Here is an 18,889-nt window from a genome sequence, read left to right on the forward strand (position 1 = left end):
TCTGTCTGTCTCTTATTGGGTGTATTGTGATGTTAGTTCCTCCCTCTACTCTGTCTGTCTCTTATTGGGTGTATTGTGATGTTAGTTCCTCCCTCTACTCTGTCTGTCTCTTATTGGGTTTATTGTGATGTTAGTTCCTCCCTCTACTCTGTCTGTCTGTCTCTTATTGGGTTTATTGTGATGTTAGTTCCTCCCTCTGTCTGTCTGTCTCTTATTGGGTGTATTGTGATGTTAGTTCCTCCCTCTACTCTGTCTCTTATTGGGTTTATTGTGATGTTAGTTCCTCCCTCTACTCTGTCTGTCTCTTATTGGGTGTATTGTGATGTTAGTTCCTCCCTCTACTCTGTCTGTCTCTTATTGGGTTTATTGTGATGTTAGTTCCTCCCTCTACTCTGTCTGTCTGTCTCTTATTGGGTGTATTGTGATGTTAGTTCCTCCCTCTACTCTGTCTCTTATTGGGTTTATTGTGATGTTAGTTCCTCCCTCTACTCTGTCTGTCTGTCTCTTATTGGGTTTATTGTGATGTTAGTTCCTCCCTCTACTCTGTCTGTCTGTCTCTTATTGGGTTTATTGTGATGTTAGTTCCTCCCTCTGTCTGTCTGTCTCTTATTGGGTTTATTGTGATGTTAGTTCCTCCCTCTACTCTGTCTGTCTGTCTCTTATTGGGTGTATTGTGATGTTAGTTCCTCCCTCTACTCTGTCTGTCTGTCTCTTATTGGGTGTATTGTGATGTTAGTTCCTCCCTCTACTCTGTCTGTCTCTTATTGGGTGTATTGTGATGTTAGTTCCTCCCTCTACTCTGTCTGTCTCTTATTGGGTTTATTGTGATGTTAGTTCCTCCCTCTACTCTGTCTGTCTCTTATTGGGTGTATTGTGATGTTAGTTCCTCCCTCTACTCTGTCTGTCTCTTATTGGGTGTATTGTGATGTTAGTTCCTCCCTCTGTCTGTCTGTCTCTTATTGGGTGTATTGTGATGTTAGTTCCTCCCTCTACTCTGTCTGTATGTCTCTTATTGGGTTTATTGTGATGTTAGTTCCTCCCTCTGTCTGTCTGTCTCTTATTGGGTGTATTGTGATGTTAGTTCCTCCCTCTACTCTGTCTGTATGTCTCTTATTGGGTTTATTGTGATGTTAGTTCCTCCCTCTGTCTGTCTGTCTCTTATTGGGTTTATTGTGATGTTAGTTCCTCCCTCTGTCTGTCTGTCTGTCTCTTATTGGGTGTATTGTGATGTTAGTTCCTCCCTCTACTCTGTCTGTATGTCTCTTATTGGGTTTATTGTGATGTTAGTTCCTCCCTCTACTCTGTCTGTCTGTCTCTTATTGGGTTTATTGTGATGTTAGTTCCTCCCTCTACTCTGTCTGTCTCTTATTGGGTGTATTGTGATGTTAGTTCCTCCCTCTACTCTGTCTGTCTCTTATTGGGTGTATTGTGATGTTAGTTCCTCCCTCTACTCTGTCTGTATGTCTCTTATTGGGTTTATTGTGATGTTAGTTCCTCCCTCTACTCTGTCTGTCTCTTATTGGGTGTATTGTGATGTTAGTTCCTCCCTCTACTCTGTCTGTCTCTTATTGGGTTTATTGTGATGTTAGTTCCTCCCTCTACTCTATCTGTCTGTCTCTTATTGGGTTTATTGTGATGTTAGTTCCTCCCTCTACTCTGTCTGTCTGTCTCTCATTGGGTTTATTGTGATGTTAGTTCCTCCCTCTACTCTGTCTGTCTCTTATTGGGTGTATTGTGATGTTAGTTCCTCCCTCTACTCTGTCTGTCTCTTATTGGGTTTATTGTGATGTTAGTTCCTCCCTCTACTCTGTCTGTCTCTTATTGGGTTTATTGTGATGTTAGTTCCTCCCTCTACTCTGTCTGTCTGTCTCTTATTGGGTGTATTGTGATGTTAGTTCCTCCCTCTACTCTGTCTGTCTCTTATTGGGTGTATTGTGATGTTAGTTCCTCCCTCTACTCTGTCTGTCTCTTATTGGGTGTATTGTGATGTTAGTTCCTCCCTCTACTCTGTCTGTCTCTTATTGGGTGTATTGTGATGTTAGTTCCTCCCTCTACTCTGTCTGTCTCTTATTGGGTTTATTGTGATGTTAGTTCCTCCCTCTACTCTATCTGTCTGTCTCTTATTGGGTTTATTGTGATGTTAGTTCCTCCCTCTACTCTATCTGTCTGTCTCTTATTGGGTTTATTGTGATGTTAGTTCCTCCCTCTACTCTGTCTGTCTGTCTCTCATTGGGTTTATTGTGATGTTAGTTCCTCCCTCTACTCTGTCTGTCTCTTATTGGGTTTATTGTGATGTTAGTTCCTCCCTCTACTCTGTCTGTCTGTCTCTTATTGGGTTTATTGTGATGTTAGTTCCTCCCTCTACTCTGTCTGTCTCTTATTGGGTTTATTGTGATGTTAGTTCCTCCCTCTACTCTGTCTGTCTGTCTCTTATTGGGTTTATTGTGATGTTAGTTCCTCCCTCTACTCTGTCTGTCTCTTATTGGGTTTATTGTGATGTTAGTTCCTCCCTCTACTCTGTCTGTCTGTCTCTTATTGGGTTTATTGTGATGTTAGTTCCTCCCTCTACTCTGTCTGTCTGTCTCTTATTGGGTTTATTGTGATGTTAGTTCCTCCCTCTACTCTGTCTGTCTGTCTCTTATTGGGTTTATTGTGATGTTAGTTCCTCCCTCTACTCTGTCTGTCTGTCTCTTATTGGGTTTATTGTGATGTTAGTTCCTCCCTCTACTCTGTCTGTCTGTCTCTTATTGGGTTTATTGTGATGTTAGTTCCTCCCTCTACTCTGTCTGTCTGTCTCTTATTGGGTTTATTGTGATGTTAGTTCCTCCCTCTACTCTGTCTGTCTGTCTCTTATTGGGTTTATTGTGATGTTAGTTCCTCCCTCTACTCTGTCTGTCTGTCTCTTATTGGGTTTATTGTGATGTTAGTTCCTCCCTCTACTCTGTCTGTCTGTCTCTTATTGGGTTTATTGTGATGTTAGTTCCTCCCTCTACTCTGTCTGTCTGTCTCTTATTGGGTTTATTGTGATGTTAGTTCCTCCCTCTACTCTGTCTGTCTGTCTCTTATTGGGTTTATTGTGATGTTAGTTCCTCCCTCTACTCTGTCTGTCTGTCTCTTATTGGGTTTATTGTGATGTTAGTTCCTCCCTCTACTCTGTCTGTCTGTCTCTTATTGGGTTTATTGTGATGTTAGTTCCTCCCTCTACTCTGTCTGTCTCTTATTGGGTTTATTGTGATGTTAGTTCCTCCCTCTACTCTGTCTGTCTCTTATTGGGTTTATTGTGATGTTAGTTCCTCCCTCTACTCTGTCTGTCTCTTATTGGGTGTATTGTGATGTTAGTTCCTCCCTCTACTCTGTCTGTATGTCTCTTATTGGGTTTATTGTGATGTTAGTTCCTCCCTCTACTCTGTCTGTCTCTTATTGGGTTTATTGTGATGTTAGTTCCTCCCTCTACTCTGTCTGTCTCTTATTGGGTTTATTGTGATGTTAGTTCCTCCCTCTACTCTGTCTGTCTGTCTCTTATTGGGTGTATTGTGATGTTAGTTCCTCCCTCTACTCTGTCTGTCTGTCTCTTATTGGGTTTATTGTGATGTTAGTTCCTCCCTCTACTCTGTCTGTCTCTTATTGGGTGTATTGTGATGTTAGTTCCTCCCTCTACTCTGTCTGTCTGTCTCTTATTGGGTTTATTGTGATGTTAGTTCCTCCCTCTACTCTGTCTGTCTGTCTCTTATTGGGTTTATTGTGATGTTAGTTCCTCCTTCTACTCTGTCTGTCTGTCTCTTATTGGGTTTATTGTGATGTTAGTTCCTCCCTCTACTCTGTCTGTCTCTTATTGGGTTTATTGTGATGTTAGTTCCTCCCTCTACTCTGTCTGTCTCTTATTGGGTTTATTGTGATGTTAGTTCCTCCCTCTACTCTGTCTGTCTCTTATTGGGTTTATTGTGATGTTAGTTCCTCCCTCTACTCTGTCTGTCTGTCTCTTATTGGGTTTATTGTGATGTTAGTTCCTCCCTCTACTCTGTCTGTCTCTTATTGGGTTTATTGTGATGTTAGTTCCTCCCTCTACTCTGTCTGTCTGTCTCTTATTGGGTTTATTGTGATGTTAGTTCCTCCCTCTACTCTGTCTGTCTCTTATTGGGTGTATTGTGATGTTAGTTCCTCCCTCTACTCTGTCTGTCTCTTATTGGGTTTATTGTGATGTTAGTTCCTCCCTCTACTCTGTCTGTCTCTTATTGGGTGTATTGTGATGTTAGTTCCTCCCTCTACTCTGTCTGTCTGTCTCTTATTGGGTTTATTGTGATGTTAGTTCCTCCCTCTACTCTGTCTGTCTGTCTCTTATTGGGTTTATTGTGATGTTAGTTCCTCCCTCTACTCTGTCTGTCTCTTATTGGGTGTATTGTGATGTTAGTTCCTCCCTCTACTCTGTCTGTCTCTTATTGGGTGTATTGTGATGTTAGTTCCTCCCTCTACTCTGTCTGTCTCTTATTGGGTGTATTGTGATGTTAGTTCCTCCCTCTACTCTGTCTGTCTGTCTCTTATTGGGTTTATTGTGATGTTAGTTCCTCCCTCTACTCTGTCTGTCTGTCTCTTATTGGGTTTATTGTGATGTTAGTTCCTCCCTCTACTCTGTCTGTCTCTTATTGGGTGTATTGTGATGTTAGTTCCTCCCTCTACTCTGTCTGTCTGTCTCTTATTGGGTTTATTGTGATGTTAGTTCCTCCCTCTACTCTGTCTGTCTGTCTCTTATTGGGTTTATTGTGATGTTAGTTCCTCCCTCTACTCTGTCTGTCTCTTATTGGGTGTATTGTGATGTTAGTTCCTCCCTCTACTCTGTCTGTCTCTTATTGGGTGTATTGTGATGTTAGTTCTTCCCTCTACTCTGTCTGTCTGTCTCTTATTGGGTTTATTGTGATGTTAGTTCCTCCCTCTACTCTGTCTGTCTCTTATTGGGTTTATTGTGATGTTAGTTCCTCCCTCTACTCTGTCTGTCTGTCTCTTATTGGGTTTATTGTGATGTTAGTTCCTCCCTCTACTCTGTCTGTCTCTTATTGGGTGTATTGTGATGTTAGTTCCTCCCTCTACTCTGTCTGTCTCTTATTGGGTGTATTGTGATGTTAGTTCTTCCCTCTACTCTGTCTGTCTGTCTCTTATTGGGTTTATTGTGATGTTAGTTCCTCCCTCTACTCTGTCTGTCTCTTATTGGGTTTATTGTGATGTTAGTTCCTCCCTCTACTCTGTCTGTCTGTCTCTTATTGGGTTTATTGTGATGTTAGTTCCTCCCTCTACTCTGTCTGTCTCTTATTGGGTTTATTGTGATGTTAGTTCCTCCCTCTACTCTGTCTGTCTCTTATTGGGTGTATTGTGATGTTAGTTCCTCCCTCTACTCTGTCTGTCTGTCTCTTATTGGGTGTATTGTGATGTTAGTTCCTCCCTCTACTCTGTCTGTCTGTCTCTTATTGGGTTTATTGTGATGTTAGTTCCTCCCTCTACTCTGTCTGTCTGTCTCTTATTGGGTTTATTGTGATGTTAGTTCCTCCCTCTACTCTGTCTGTCTGTCTCTTATTGGGTGTATTGTGATGTTAGTTCCTCCCTCTACTCTGTCTGTCTCTTATTGGGTTTATTGTGATGTTAGTTCCTCCCTCTACTCTGTCTGTCTGTCTCTTATTGGGTTTATTGTGATGTTAGTTCCTCCCTCTACTCTGTCTGTCTGTCTCTTATTGGGTGTATTGTGATGTTAGTTCCTCCCTCTACTCTGTCTGTCTGTCTCTTATTGGGTTTATTGTGATGTTAGTTCCTCCCTCTACTCTGTCTGTATGTCTCTTATTGGGTGTATTGTGATGTTAGTTCCTCCCTCTACTCTGTCTGTCTCTTATTGGGTTTATTGTGATGTTAGTTCCTCCCTCTACTCTGTCTGTCTGTCTCTTATTGGGTGTATTGTGATGTTAGTTCCTCCCTCTACTCTGTCTGTCTCTTATTGGGTTTATTGTGATGTTAGTTCCTCCCTCTACTCTGTCTGTCTCTTATTGGGTGTATTGTGATGTTAGTTCCTCCCTCTACTCTGTCTGTCTCTTATTGGGTTTATTGTGATGTTAGTTCCTCCCTCTACTCTGTCTGTCTCTTATTGGGTGTATTGTGATGTTAGTTCCTCCCTCTACTCTGTCTGTCTCTTATTGGGTTTATTGTGATGTTAGTTCCTCCCTCTACTCTGTCTGTCTGTCTCTTATTGGGTGTATTGTGATGTTAGTTCCTCCCTCTACTCTGTCTGTCTCTTATTGGGTTTATTGTGATGTTAGTTCCTCCCTCTACTCTGTCTGTCTCTTATTGGGTGTATTGTGATGTTAGTTCCTCCCTCTACTCTGTCTGTCTCTTATTGGGTGTATTGTGATGTTAGTTCCTCCCTCTACTCTGTCTGTCTCTTATTGGGTTTATTGTGATGTTAGTTCCTCCCTCTACTCTGTCTGTCTCTTATTGGGTTTATTGTGATGTTAGTTCCTCCCTCTACTCTGTCTGTCTGTCTCTTATTGGGTTTATTGTGATGTTAGTTCCTCCCTCTACTCTGTCTGTCTCTTATTGGGTGTATTGTGATGTTAGTTCCTCCCTCTACTCTGTCTGTCTCTTATTGGGTGTATTGTGATGTTAGTTCCTCCCTCTACTCTGTCTCTTATTGGGTTTATTGTGATGTTAGTTCCTCCCTCTGTCTGTCTGTCTCTTATTGGGTTTATTGTGATGTTAGTTCCTCCCTCTGTCTGTCTGTCTCTTATTGGGTTTATTGTGATGTTAGTTCCTCCCTCTGTCTGTCTGTCTCTTATTGGGTTTATTGTGATGTTAGTTCCTCCCTCTACTCTGTCTGTCTCTTATTGGGTGTATTGTGATGTTAGTTCCTCCCTCTACTCTGTCTGTCTCTTATTGGGTGTATTGTGATGTTAGTTCCTCCCTCTACTCTGTCTGTCTGTCTCTTATTGGGTTTATTGTGATGTTAGTTCCTCCCTCTACTCTGTCTGTCTGTCTCTTATTGGGTGTATTGTGATGTTAGTTCCTCCCTCTACTCTGTCTGTCTCTTATTGGGTGTATTGTGATGTTAGTTCCTCCCTCTACTCTGTCTGTCTCTTATTGGGTTTATTGTGATGTTAGTTCCTCCCTCTACTCTGTCTGTCTCTTATTGGGTTTATTGTGATGTTAGTTCCTCCCTCTACTCTGTCTGTCTGTCTCTTATTGGGTTTATTGTGATGTTAGTTCCTCCCTCTACTCTGTCTGTCTGTCTCTTATTGGGTTTATTGTGATGTTAGTTCCTCCCTCTACTCTGTCTGTCTGTCTCTTATTGGGTTTATTGTGATGTTAGTTCCTCCCTCTACTCTGTCTGTCTGTCTCTTATTGGGTTTATTGTGATGTTAGTTCCTCCCTCTACTCTGTCTGTCTGTCTCTTATTGGGTTTATTGTGATGTTAGTTCCTCCCTCTACTCTGTCTGTCTGTCTCTTATTGGGTTTATTGTGATGTTAGTTCCTCCCTCTACTCTGTCTGTCTGTCTCTTATTGGGTTTATTGTGATGTTAGTTCCTCCCTCTACTCTGTCTGTCTGTCTCTTATTGGGTTTATTGTGATGTTAGTTCCTCCCTCTACTCTGTCTGTCTGTCTCTTATTGGGTTTATTGTGATGTTAGTTCCTCCCTCTACTCTGTCTGTCTGTCTCTTATTGGGTTTATTGTGATGTTAGTTCCTCCCTCTACTCTGTCTGTCTGTCTCTTATTGGGTTTATTGTGATGTTAGTTCCTCCCTCTACTCTGTCTGTCTGTCTCTTATTGGGTTTATTGTGATGTTAGTTCCTCCCTCTACTCTGTCTGTCTGTCTCTTATTGGGTTTATTGTGATGTTAGTTCCTCCCTCTACTCTGTCTGTCTCTTATTGGGTTTATTGTGATGTTAGTTCCTCCCTCTACTCTGTCTGTCTCTTATTGGGTTTATTGTGATGTTAGTTCCTCCCTCTACTCTGTCTGTCTCTTATTGGGTGTATTGTGATGTTAGTTCCTCCCTCTACTCTGTCTGTATGTCTCTTATTGGGTTTATTGTGATGTTAGTTCCTCCCTCTACTCTGTCTGTCTCTTATTGGGTTTATTGTGATGTTAGTTCCTCCCTCTACTCTGTCTGTCTCTTATTGGGTTTATTGTGATGTTAGTTCCTCCCTCTACTCTGTCTGTCTGTCTCTTATTGGGTGTATTGTGATGTTAGTTCCTCCCTCTACTCTGTCTGTCTGTCTCTTATTGGGTTTATTGTGATGTTAGTTCCTCCCTCTACTCTGTCTGTCTCTTATTGGGTGTATTGTGATGTTAGTTCCTCCCTCTACTCTGTCTGTCTGTCTCTTATTGGGTTTATTGTGATGTTAGTTCCTCCCTCTACTCTGTCTGTCTGTCTCTTATTGGGTTTATTGTGATGTTAGTTCCTCCTTCTACTCTGTCTGTCTGTCTCTTATTGGGTTTATTGTGATGTTAGTTCCTCCCTCTACTCTGTCTGTCTCTTATTGGGTTTATTGTGATGTTAGTTCCTCCCTCTACTCTGTCTGTCTCTTATTGGGTTTATTGTGATGTTAGTTCCTCCCTCTACTCTGTCTGTCTCTTATTGGGTTTATTGTGATGTTAGTTCCTCCCTCTACTCTGTCTGTCTGTCTCTTATTGGGTTTATTGTGATGTTAGTTCCTCCCTCTACTCTGTCTGTCTCTTATTGGGTTTATTGTGATGTTAGTTCCTCCCTCTACTCTGTCTGTCTGTCTCTTATTGGGTTTATTGTGATGTTAGTTCCTCCCTCTACTCTGTCTGTCTCTTATTGGGTGTATTGTGATGTTAGTTCCTCCCTCTACTCTGTCTGTCTCTTATTGGGTTTATTGTGATGTTAGTTCCTCCCTCTACTCTGTCTGTCTCTTATTGGGTGTATTGTGATGTTAGTTCCTCCCTCTACTCTGTCTGTCTGTCTCTTATTGGGTTTATTGTGATGTTAGTTCCTCCCTCTACTCTGTCTGTCTGTCTCTTATTGGGTTTATTGTGATGTTAGTTCCTCCCTCTACTCTGTCTGTCTCTTATTGGGTGTATTGTGATGTTAGTTCCTCCCTCTACTCTGTCTGTCTCTTATTGGGTGTATTGTGATGTTAGTTCCTCCCTCTACTCTGTCTGTCTCTTATTGGGTGTATTGTGATGTTAGTTCCTCCCTCTACTCTGTCTGTCTGTCTCTTATTGGGTTTATTGTGATGTTAGTTCCTCCCTCTACTCTGTCTGTCTGTCTCTTATTGGGTTTATTGTGATGTTAGTTCCTCCCTCTACTCTGTCTGTCTCTTATTGGGTGTATTGTGATGTTAGTTCCTCCCTCTACTCTGTCTGTCTGTCTCTTATTGGGTTTATTGTGATGTTAGTTCCTCCCTCTACTCTGTCTGTCTGTCTCTTATTGGGTTTATTGTGATGTTAGTTCCTCCCTCTACTCTGTCTGTCTCTTATTGGGTGTATTGTGATGTTAGTTCCTCCCTCTACTCTGTCTGTCTCTTATTGGGTGTATTGTGATGTTAGTTCTTCCCTCTACTCTGTCTGTCTGTCTCTTATTGGGTTTATTGTGATGTTAGTTCCTCCCTCTACTCTGTCTGTCTCTTATTGGGTTTATTGTGATGTTAGTTCCTCCCTCTACTCTGTCTGTCTGTCTCTTATTGGGTTTATTGTGATGTTAGTTCCTCCCTCTACTCTGTCTGTCTCTTATTGGGTGTATTGTGATGTTAGTTCCTCCCTCTACTCTGTCTGTCTCTTATTGGGTGTATTGTGATGTTAGTTCTTCCCTCTACTCTGTCTGTCTGTCTCTTATTGGGTTTATTGTGATGTTAGTTCCTCCCTCTACTCTGTCTGTCTCTTATTGGGTTTATTGTGATGTTAGTTCTTCCCTCTACTCTGCCTGTCTGTCTCTTATTGGGTTTATTGTGATGTTAGTTCCTCCCTCTACTCTGCCTGTCTGTCTCTTATTGGGTGTATTGTGATGTTAGTTCCTCCCTCTACTCTGTCTGTCTCTTATTGGGTTTATTGTGATGTTAGTTCCTCCCTCTACTCTGTCTGTCTCTTATTGGGTGTATTGTGATGTTAGTTCCTCCCTCTACTCTGTCTGTCTGTCTCTTATTGGGTTTATTGTGATGTTAGTTCCTCCCTCTACTCTGTCTGTCTGTCTCTTATTGGGTTTATTGTGATGTTAGTTCCTCCCTCTACTCTGTCTGTCTCTTATTGGGTTTATTGTGATGTTAGTTCCTCCCTCTACTCTGTCTGTCTCTTATTGGGTGTATTGTGATGTTAGTTCCTCCCTCTACTCTGTCTGTCTGTCTCTTATTGGGTGTATTGTGATGTTAGTTCCTCCCTCTACTCTGTCTGTCTGTCTCTTATTGGGTTTATTGTGATGTTAGTTCCTCCCTCTACTCTGTCTGTCTGTCTCTTATTGGGTTTATTGTGATGTTAGTTCCTCCCTCTACTCTGTCTGTCTGTCTCTTATTGGGTGTATTGTGATGTTAGTTCCTCCCTCTACTCTGTCTGTCTCTTATTGGGTTTATTGTGATGTTAGTTCCTCCCTCTACTCTGTCTGTCTGTCTCTTATTGGGTTTATTGTGATGTTAGTTCCTCCCTCTACTCTGTCTGTCTGTCTCTTATTGGGTGTATTGTGATGTTAGTTCCTCCCTCTACTCTGTCTGTCTGTCTCTTATTGGGTTTATTGTGATGTTAGTTCCTCCCTCTACTCTGTCTGTATGTCTCTTATTGGGTGTATTGTGATGTTAGTTCCTCCCTCTACTCTGTCTGTCTCTTATTGGGTTTATTGTGATGTTAGTTCCTCCCTCTACTCTGTCTGTCTCTTATTGGGTGTATTGTGATGTTAGTTCCTCCCTCTACTCTGTCTGTCTCTTATTGGGTTTATTGTGATGTTAGTTCCTCCCTCTACTCTGTCTGTCTCTTATTGGGTGTATTGTGATGTTAGTTCCTCCCTCTACTCTGTCTGTCTCTTATTGGGTTTATTGTGATGTTAGTTCCTCCCTCTACTCTGTCTGTCTGTCTCTTATTGGGTGTATTGTGATGTTAGTTCCTCCCTCTACTCTGTCTGTCTCTTATTGGGTTTATTGTGATGTTAGTTCCTCCCTCTACTCTGTCTGTCTCTTATTGGGTGTATTGTGATGTTAGTTCCTCCCTCTACTCTGTCTGTCTCTTATTGGGTGTATTGTGATGTTAGTTCCTCCCTCTACTCTGTCTGTCTCTTATTGGGTTTATTGTGATGTTAGTTCCTCCCTCTACTCTGTCTGTCTCTTATTGGGTTTATTGTGATGTTAGTTCCTCCCTCTACTCTGTCTGTCTGTCTCTTATTGGGTTTATTGTGATGTTAGTTCCTCCCTCTACTCTGTCTGTCTCTTATTGGGTGTATTGTGATGTTAGTTCCTCCCTCTACTCTGTCTGTCTCTTATTGGGTGTATTGTGATGTTAGTTCCTCCCTCTACTCTGTCTCTTATTGGGTTTATTGTGATGTTAGTTCCTCCCTCTGTCTGTCTGTCTCTTATTGGGTTTATTGTGATGTTAGTTCCTCCCTCTGTCTGTCTGTCTCTTATTGGGTTTATTGTGATGTTAGTTCCTCCCTCTGTCTGTCTGTCTCTTATTGGGTTTATTGTGATGTTAGTTCCTCCCTCTACTCTGTCTGTCTCTTATTGGGTGTATTGTGATGTTAGTTCCTCCCTCTACTCTGTCTGTCTCTTATTGGGTGTATTGTGATGTTAGTTCCTCCCTCTACTCTGTCTGTCTGTCTCTTATTGGGTTTATTGTGATGTTAGTTCCTCCCTCTACTCTGTCTGTCTGTCTCTTATTGGGTGTATTGTGATGTTAGTTCCTCCCTCTACTCTGTCTGTCTCTTATTGGGTGTATTGTGATGTTAGTTCCTCCCTCTACTCTGTCTGTCTCTTATTGGGTTTATTGTGATGTTAGTTCCTCCCTCTACTCTGTCTGTCTCTTATTGGGTTTATTGTGATGTTAGTTCCTCCCTCTACTCTGCCTGTCTGTCTCTTATTGGGTGTATTGTGATGTTAGTTCCTCCCTCTACTCTGTCTGTCTGTCTCTTATTGGGTGTATTGTGATGTTAGTTCCTCCCTCTGTCTGTCTGTCTCTTATTGGGTTTATTGTGATGTTAGTTCCTCCCTCTACTCTGTCTGTCTGTCTCTTATTGGGTGTATTGTGATGTTAGTTCCTCCCTCTACTCTGTCTGTCTGTCTCTTATTGGGTGTATTGTGATGTTAGTTCCTCCCTCTACTCTGTCTGTCTCTTATTGGGTTTATTGTGATGTTAGTTCCTCCCTCTACTCTGTCTGTCTGTCTCTTATTGGGTTTATTGTGATGTTAGTTCCTCCCTCTACTCTGTCTGTCTCTTATTGGGTTTATTGTGATGTTAGTTCCTCCCTCTACTCTGTCTGTCTGTCTCTTATTGGGTTTATTGTGATGTTAGTTCCTCCCTCTACTCTGTCTGTCTCTTATTGGGTTTATTGTGATGTTAGTTCCTCCCTCTACTCTGTCTGTCTCTTATTGGGTTTATTGTGATGTTAGTTCCTCCCTCTACTCTGTCTGTCTGTCTCTTATTGGGTGTATTGTGATGTTAGTTCCTCCCTCTACTCTGTCTGTCTCTTATTGGGTTTATTGTGATGTTAGTTCCTCCCTCTACTCTGTCTGTCTGTCTCTTATTGGGTTTATTGTGATGTTAGTTCCTCCCTCTACTCTGTCTGTCTGTCTCTTATTGGGTTTATTGTGATGTTAGTTCCTCCCTCTACTCTGTCTGTCTCTTATTGGGTTTATTGTGATGTTAGTTCCTCCCTCCTATTGTTTGGTTCTCCACTCTTTATTTTGGAAGTAAACAACAACAACAACAACAACAACAACAACAACAACAACACAGACTTTTGTTAGTCAACATGTTTATGGTTCAGCCCTGGTGCAGTAACTCTGACAGCCTGGGTGGTTTTTCACACCAGACTTTGACTCATAACAATCTGCATAACGTTCACAGATTGTGTGTGCCAGTGTGTGTGTGTGCCAGTGTGTGTGTGTGTGTGTGTGTGTGCGCTCTGTCTTTTTCCCAGTACTGAAGCTACCTCGTCTTGACACAGTCGATGCAGACAAGCTGCCATTAAACAGATGACTTCTTTTAAACAATGTATCACGTGACCAACCAATAACGTCCTAGATTCTGAGTTCTGTTCTTCTCTGTCTGGTACTCAGCCTACTACACTGAATTAAAGGATTTTTAGAAACTGTCCATCTGGCTATTAGACCACACTAGCCCAGGTGGCATTCAGGTCCTAAATGCCATACTTGAAAAATTCAACATTTTACTGGCGGTCTAGTTTGTCATATTTTCAAGCCCAAACTGAAAGCCTTGGCTAGCAGGTTAGCTTAATTTCTTACAATTGAGTTACTGTTGATCATGTTTTCCTTCCTGTTCTTCTGTGTTCCTTCCTGTTCCTCTATGTTCCTTCCTGTTCCTCTGTGTTCCTTCCTGTTCCTCCAGACCAGACACCAGCGTGGTGATACTCACCACTTGACTGTGGAGGAGATTCTAGATGAGACCAAACTACTGGACATCGGCATGAAGCAGAAACAATGGCTGATGACTGAGGTGTGTGTTGGGGCTTGACCTTTCACCTTTTCAATAAGATGGTGTGTGTTGGGGCGTTCACATGTTATCAGAGTTATCATGAAGTAGAAACAATGGCTGATGACTGAGGTGTGTGTTGGGGCGTTCACATGTTATCAGAGTTATCGGGAGGTGCGAGTGGGAAACTGAGTGTTTTGTTGCTTGACCTTTCACCTTTTCAATAGATGACGCCAAATATGTTTTTTGACCATTGCAAACTTATGAGAGAGAGAGAGAGAGAGAGAGAGACAGAAAGAAAGAGAGAGAGAGAGAGACAGGGAGGGAGGGAGGGAGAGAGGGAGAGAGAGAGAGAGAGAGAGAGAGAGAGAGAGAGAGAGAGAGAGAGAGGGAGAGAGAGGGAGAGAGAGGGAGAGAGAGAGAGGGAGAGAGAGAGAGGGAGAGAGAGAGAGGGAGAGAGAGAGGGAGAGAGAGAGGGAGAGCGAGAGGGAGAGAGGGAGAGAGGGAGGGAGAGAGGGAGGGAGGGAGAGGGAGGGAGAGAGAGGGAGAGAGAGAGGGAGAGAGAGAGGGAGGGAGAGGGAGGGAGAGAGGGAGGGAGGGAGAGAGAGAGGGAGGGAGAGGGAGAGAGGGAGGGAGAGGGAGGGAGAGAGGGAGGGAGGGAGAGAGAGGGAGAGGGAGGGAGAGGGAGAGAGAGATCAGAAACTCTTCCACCTCTCTTTTATTTACCTCCGTCTCACCCTCCTCTTCCTCGGGCCAAACAGACTAGTGTTTTGAGACCCATGTAAATAAAGTTTAAATAAATGTTTGACTCAGTCTTTGTCCCGTCCCCCAGGCGCTGGCCAGTAACCCTAAGATAGAGGTGAGGGATGGGAAATATGCCTTCAAGCCCAAATATCACCTGAAGGACAAGAAAGCCCTGCTCAGACTGTTGGATAAACATGACCAGCTGGGACTGGGAGGATTACTGCTAGATGATGTGGAGGAGGGGCTACCCAACTCTGCCAAAGCACTGAAGGTGTGTGTGTGTGTGTGTGTGTGTGTGTGTGAGTATTAATGAGTCAGACATATTAACGGCCTCTGTTCCTCCCCAGGTTTTGGGAGACCAGATCATCTTTGTGACAAGACCAGACAAGAAGAAGATTCTGTTCTATAATGATAAACACTGCCAGTTTACAGTTGACGAAGGTGAGAGCGTTGGTGTAGTTTCTCTACCTTAATTACTTTTTGAGGGCCCTCATGGTAGTTGAGTGGGAGCATTGGTATGGTGTCTTTTTGCTTAGTTCTCTGTAGAAGGTGAGAATATAATGTTAATTAGAACTATGTTCTCTCCCTTAATTTAGTTTGCAGTGGTTGAAGATGAGAGCATGTGTATAGTTTCTCCCCATTAAATATCTGTTGAAAAGCTGAGCATTGGTAGGGTTTCTCCCATGTTGTCCAATGCAGAATGTGAAAGTGTTGGTACAATTTCTCCCTTAATTATCAGTTTGCAGTAGATTCCGATAAGAGCGTTGATAAGGTCTCTCTTTCTTATTTCAGTTAAGGGAGCTTTGTTGACATTAAATACATTCTGTAAATATTGCCAAAGGTTAAAAAAAATATATATATATATATATATATATATATATATATATATATATATATAAAGTTTTATAAGTCTAAAGAAGTAATGTCTAAAGTACAACTGCATAAAGCCACTTAGTTCTCTGTAGAAGGTGTGAGCACTGGTCTGGTTTCTCTCGCTTTGCACTGGTCTGGTTTCTCTTTCACGTAATGACCTCAATGGCTCCACCCAGTGGTCAGATTTTTAAATTATTTTTTTACTATGACGTCATTTAGAAGTGTAGAACTTTCAGTTCGTTCATACCAGGATCCATTCAGTCGATACAGGATATTAACTGAGTTTAATTTGTTTGTTTACTTGTATGTATCGATTTGTTTACTTGTATGTATCGATTTGTTTACTTGTATGTATCGATTTGTTTACTTGTATGTATCGATTTGTTTACTTGTATGTATCGATTTGTTTACTTGTATGTATCGATTTGTTTACTTGTATGTATCGATTTGTTTACTTGTATGTATCGATTTGTTTACTTGTATGTATCGATTTGTTTACTTGTATGTATCGATTTGTTTACTTGTATGTATCGATTTGTTTACTTGTATGTTTTGATTTGTTTACTTGTATGTATCGATTTGTTTACTTGTATGTATCGATTTGTTTACTTGTATGTATCGATTTGTTTACTTGTATGTTTTGATTTGTTTACTTGTATGTATCGATTTGTTTACTTGTATGTATCGATTTGTTTACTTGTATGTTTTGATTTGTTTACTTGTATGTATCGATTTGTTTACTTGTATGTTTTGATTTGTTTACTTGTATGTATCGATTTGTTTACTTGTATGTTTTGATTTGTTTACTTGTATGTATCGATTTGTTTACTTGTATGTTTTGATTTGTTTACTTGTATGTATCGATTTGTTTACTTGTATGTATCGATTTGTTTACTTGTATGTATTGTGTACCGTAAGTCAGCTTTTATCTGCCAAGTACGACCTACTTGTAAAAAATGTAATAAACTACTACAGCTATTGTCCTACCTGAGCTAATGGTATCCTGTCTGTGTTTCCTGGTCTATCGTCCCAGAGTTCACCAAGCTGTGGAGGAGTATCCCAGTGGACTCTATGGACGAAGAGAAGATAGAGGACTACCTCAAGAGACAGGGCATCTCCTCCATGCAGGAGACTGGACCCAAGAAAGTTGTGAGTTTCTCTCTCTGTCCCCACCTCTTTCTCTATCTCTCCGGATCTCTCTACCTCTCCGGATCTCTCTACCTCTCTACCTCTTTTCTCCCTCTCTCTCTCTCTCTCTCTCACTTTCTCTTTCTGTCTGTATTTCTGTCTCACAGGCCTGGGTAATTCCAGTCCTCGGGGGGCCTGATTGGTGTTACACTTTTGTCCCAGCTAACACACCTGACTCCAGCTAACACACCTGACTCCAGCTAACACACCTGACTCCAGCTAACACACCTGACTCCAGCTAACACACCTGACTCCAGTAATCAACTAATCGTGATCTTCAGTTTAGAATGCAGTTAGTCTAAATCAGCTCTGCTAGGGACTGGAGACACACACACACACACACACACCAATCAGTTCTGCTAGGGACTGGACACACACACACACACACACACACCAATCAAGCCCCCCCCCGGCCTGCCGGTTCTGTCACATAGCTGGGACAGTAAACCGAAAATGATCTTGACACCCAAACAGAACAGAGAGAGGACGTTTGACACTTGGATAATAATGATAAGGATCCTTTACTAGAGGAATGTGTTGTCTGATATACTGATATGGGCTATTTGTTAACAAGACAGTTGATCGCTACAACATTCAAACTAGAAGTAGTAGGTTGAAGGGTCATTTAAAAGAGTAACTCTGGGGCACATTCATGTTATAAACGTGTTCTACTTATCCACATTGTGATCATTTAGTGAATTTATGGTGGTACGGATTTACATCCACATCTCCTAGCTCTTATCACTCTCTTTATCTTTCTCTCCATGTTTCTCATGACTTATCTGTGATTGGTTGTTTCTACAATTAACCCGGTCTGTGATTGGCTGTTTTGGTTGTGTTGCTACAGTTACCAATCAAGAGGAAGAAGCCAGGTGGACAGAAGAAGAGACGCTTCAAGACTCACAACGACCATCTGGCCGGAGTACTGGAGGACTACTCGGAGGGCGTACCCGCTAAGAAGTGATGTCACTTCCTGGTTATACCCCTCCCACTTCCTCTTCCCTGGCCCAGTGAGAGAGGGGTGACCTGGGAGTTGTTGTTTTGTAGTTTGTTTTATTTGTCTCACCAAAACTACAATGAAGATGAGAGGAGACAATGGCCCTGTCTCAAACGTGTGAACTTGCTTCCTTTTCTTGTGTCCTTTCCTCCCCCGACGATAAAGGAGATGAGGACAGGAAGCCATTTGGGAACGTTGAGACACAAGATGGCTGACTGATTGACTGAAGTGAAGTCCTTGCCAAACACACCAACCTAAAGAGACGCTCGCTGTCCTTTTTGATAAAACTGTACCAGTTTGGTTCTAAGCAGTAATACAAAATGGTGGACGGCTTTTAGGGTAGCAAAAATGTCCTGTTAAATTTTCCCCCTCAAAAAATCCCAGGTTTTCCAGAAATCCCAGTTGGAATATTCCTGTAATGACAAATTCCCTGGAATCTGGTAACGCTTCAATGGGGATGTCTGGGAAACAGGGGATTCTGGGAAAGTTACTGGATATGTGCAACCTTATAGAAGGGGCTATATGTGTAAATGTCTGGCACACAATGGACTGTGTGTGTGTGTGATAATGGAGAGAGTGGAGAGAGGATGTGTGTGTGAAAGTTTTTTTTTTTTTTTAAATAATACCAGTCGTCTTGTCTGCTCTAGTTGTTCCTTATATTCATTTACAACAGTCGTCACCAATGGCAACCTGGAGAAATACAGGTTGTGCAGGGTTTTGCTCCAGACCTGTACAAACACTCCTGATTTAGCTAAACGACTCGTAGAATCTACCAGGTTTACTCAGACAAACACTAGCCTGGTCATTCCAAACGGCATGACAACGAGTCATAGCAGAGCTGAAATCAGGCTAGACAAACACCCCACTCCCATAGAAGCCCTTCAGCTAATAAACTGTCCCTTCAGTATATACTCAACACTGTTCATCAAGACTTTAATTGATTGGGTAAATCGGTTGTGTTATAGTGCAAGGCTAGAACAAAAGCCCGAGACACCCTGTATCTCTCCACTTCCTGGTTGGTTGGTGATCGCTGGTCTCTTGAGCTTTCTTCATTACTGAGCACGTTACCCACAGTACCTTTCTCCTGAGGCCTTTCCTCTGACGCACAATAAAGTCATGGAAAACACGCTGTACTGTGTCTTCTTGATGACACAGAGGCCTGGATTCAACCTGATGGTTGCTGCTCGCTGACATTTAAAAGGTCATATCTGATTCGGAGAAAGAGAGAGGATGGGAGGAACCGCGGGAAAGACAAATGAAGACTGGTTGGGCGAATAGACTGGTTGGGTGATGGCTCAGTGGGCGAAGGCTCAGTGGACGAATAGACTGGTTGGGTGATGGCTCAGTGGGCAAATAGACTGGTTGGATCATGGCTCAGTGGACGAATAGACTGGTTGGGTGATGGCTCAGTGGGCAAATAGACTGGTTGGATGATGGCTCAGTGGGCGAATAGACTGGTTGGGTGATGGCT

General features: G+C 42.2%; 1 protein-coding gene across 3 annotated transcripts in view; it reads left to right on the forward strand.

Annotated features, from left to right (window-relative positions):
• LOC110515921 (general transcription factor IIE subunit 2) overlaps window positions 1-18,544 on the forward strand; it is a 57,236-nt gene extending 38,692 nt beyond the window's left edge. For 2 of the 3 annotated variants that reach the window (XM_090188100.1, XM_090188098.1), the window contains exons 4-8: window positions 13,533-13,640; window positions 14,449-14,631; window positions 14,708-14,801; window positions 16,267-16,382; window positions 17,269-18,544. In XM_090188100.1, coding sequence (XP_090044226.1) covers window positions 13,533-13,640; window positions 14,449-14,631; window positions 14,708-14,801; window positions 16,267-16,382; window positions 17,269-17,385 — 618 coding nt within the window. In that variant the 3' untranslated portion in view covers window positions 17,386-18,544. Of the gene's footprint in view, window positions 1-13,532; window positions 13,641-13,712; window positions 13,749-14,448; window positions 14,632-14,707; window positions 14,802-16,266; window positions 16,383-17,268 lie in introns of those variants that run through there. The other variant, XM_090188101.1, reaches the window with a different exon arrangement.
• The last annotated feature ends 345 nt before the right edge of the window (window positions 18,545-18,889 follow it).

This window comes from Oncorhynchus mykiss, chromosome 10 (genome assembly GCF_057628025.1).
Source record: "Oncorhynchus mykiss isolate SJ-2025 chromosome 10, ASM5762802v1, whole genome shotgun sequence".
NCBI lineage: Eukaryota > Metazoa > Chordata > Actinopteri > Salmoniformes > Salmonidae > Oncorhynchus > Oncorhynchus mykiss.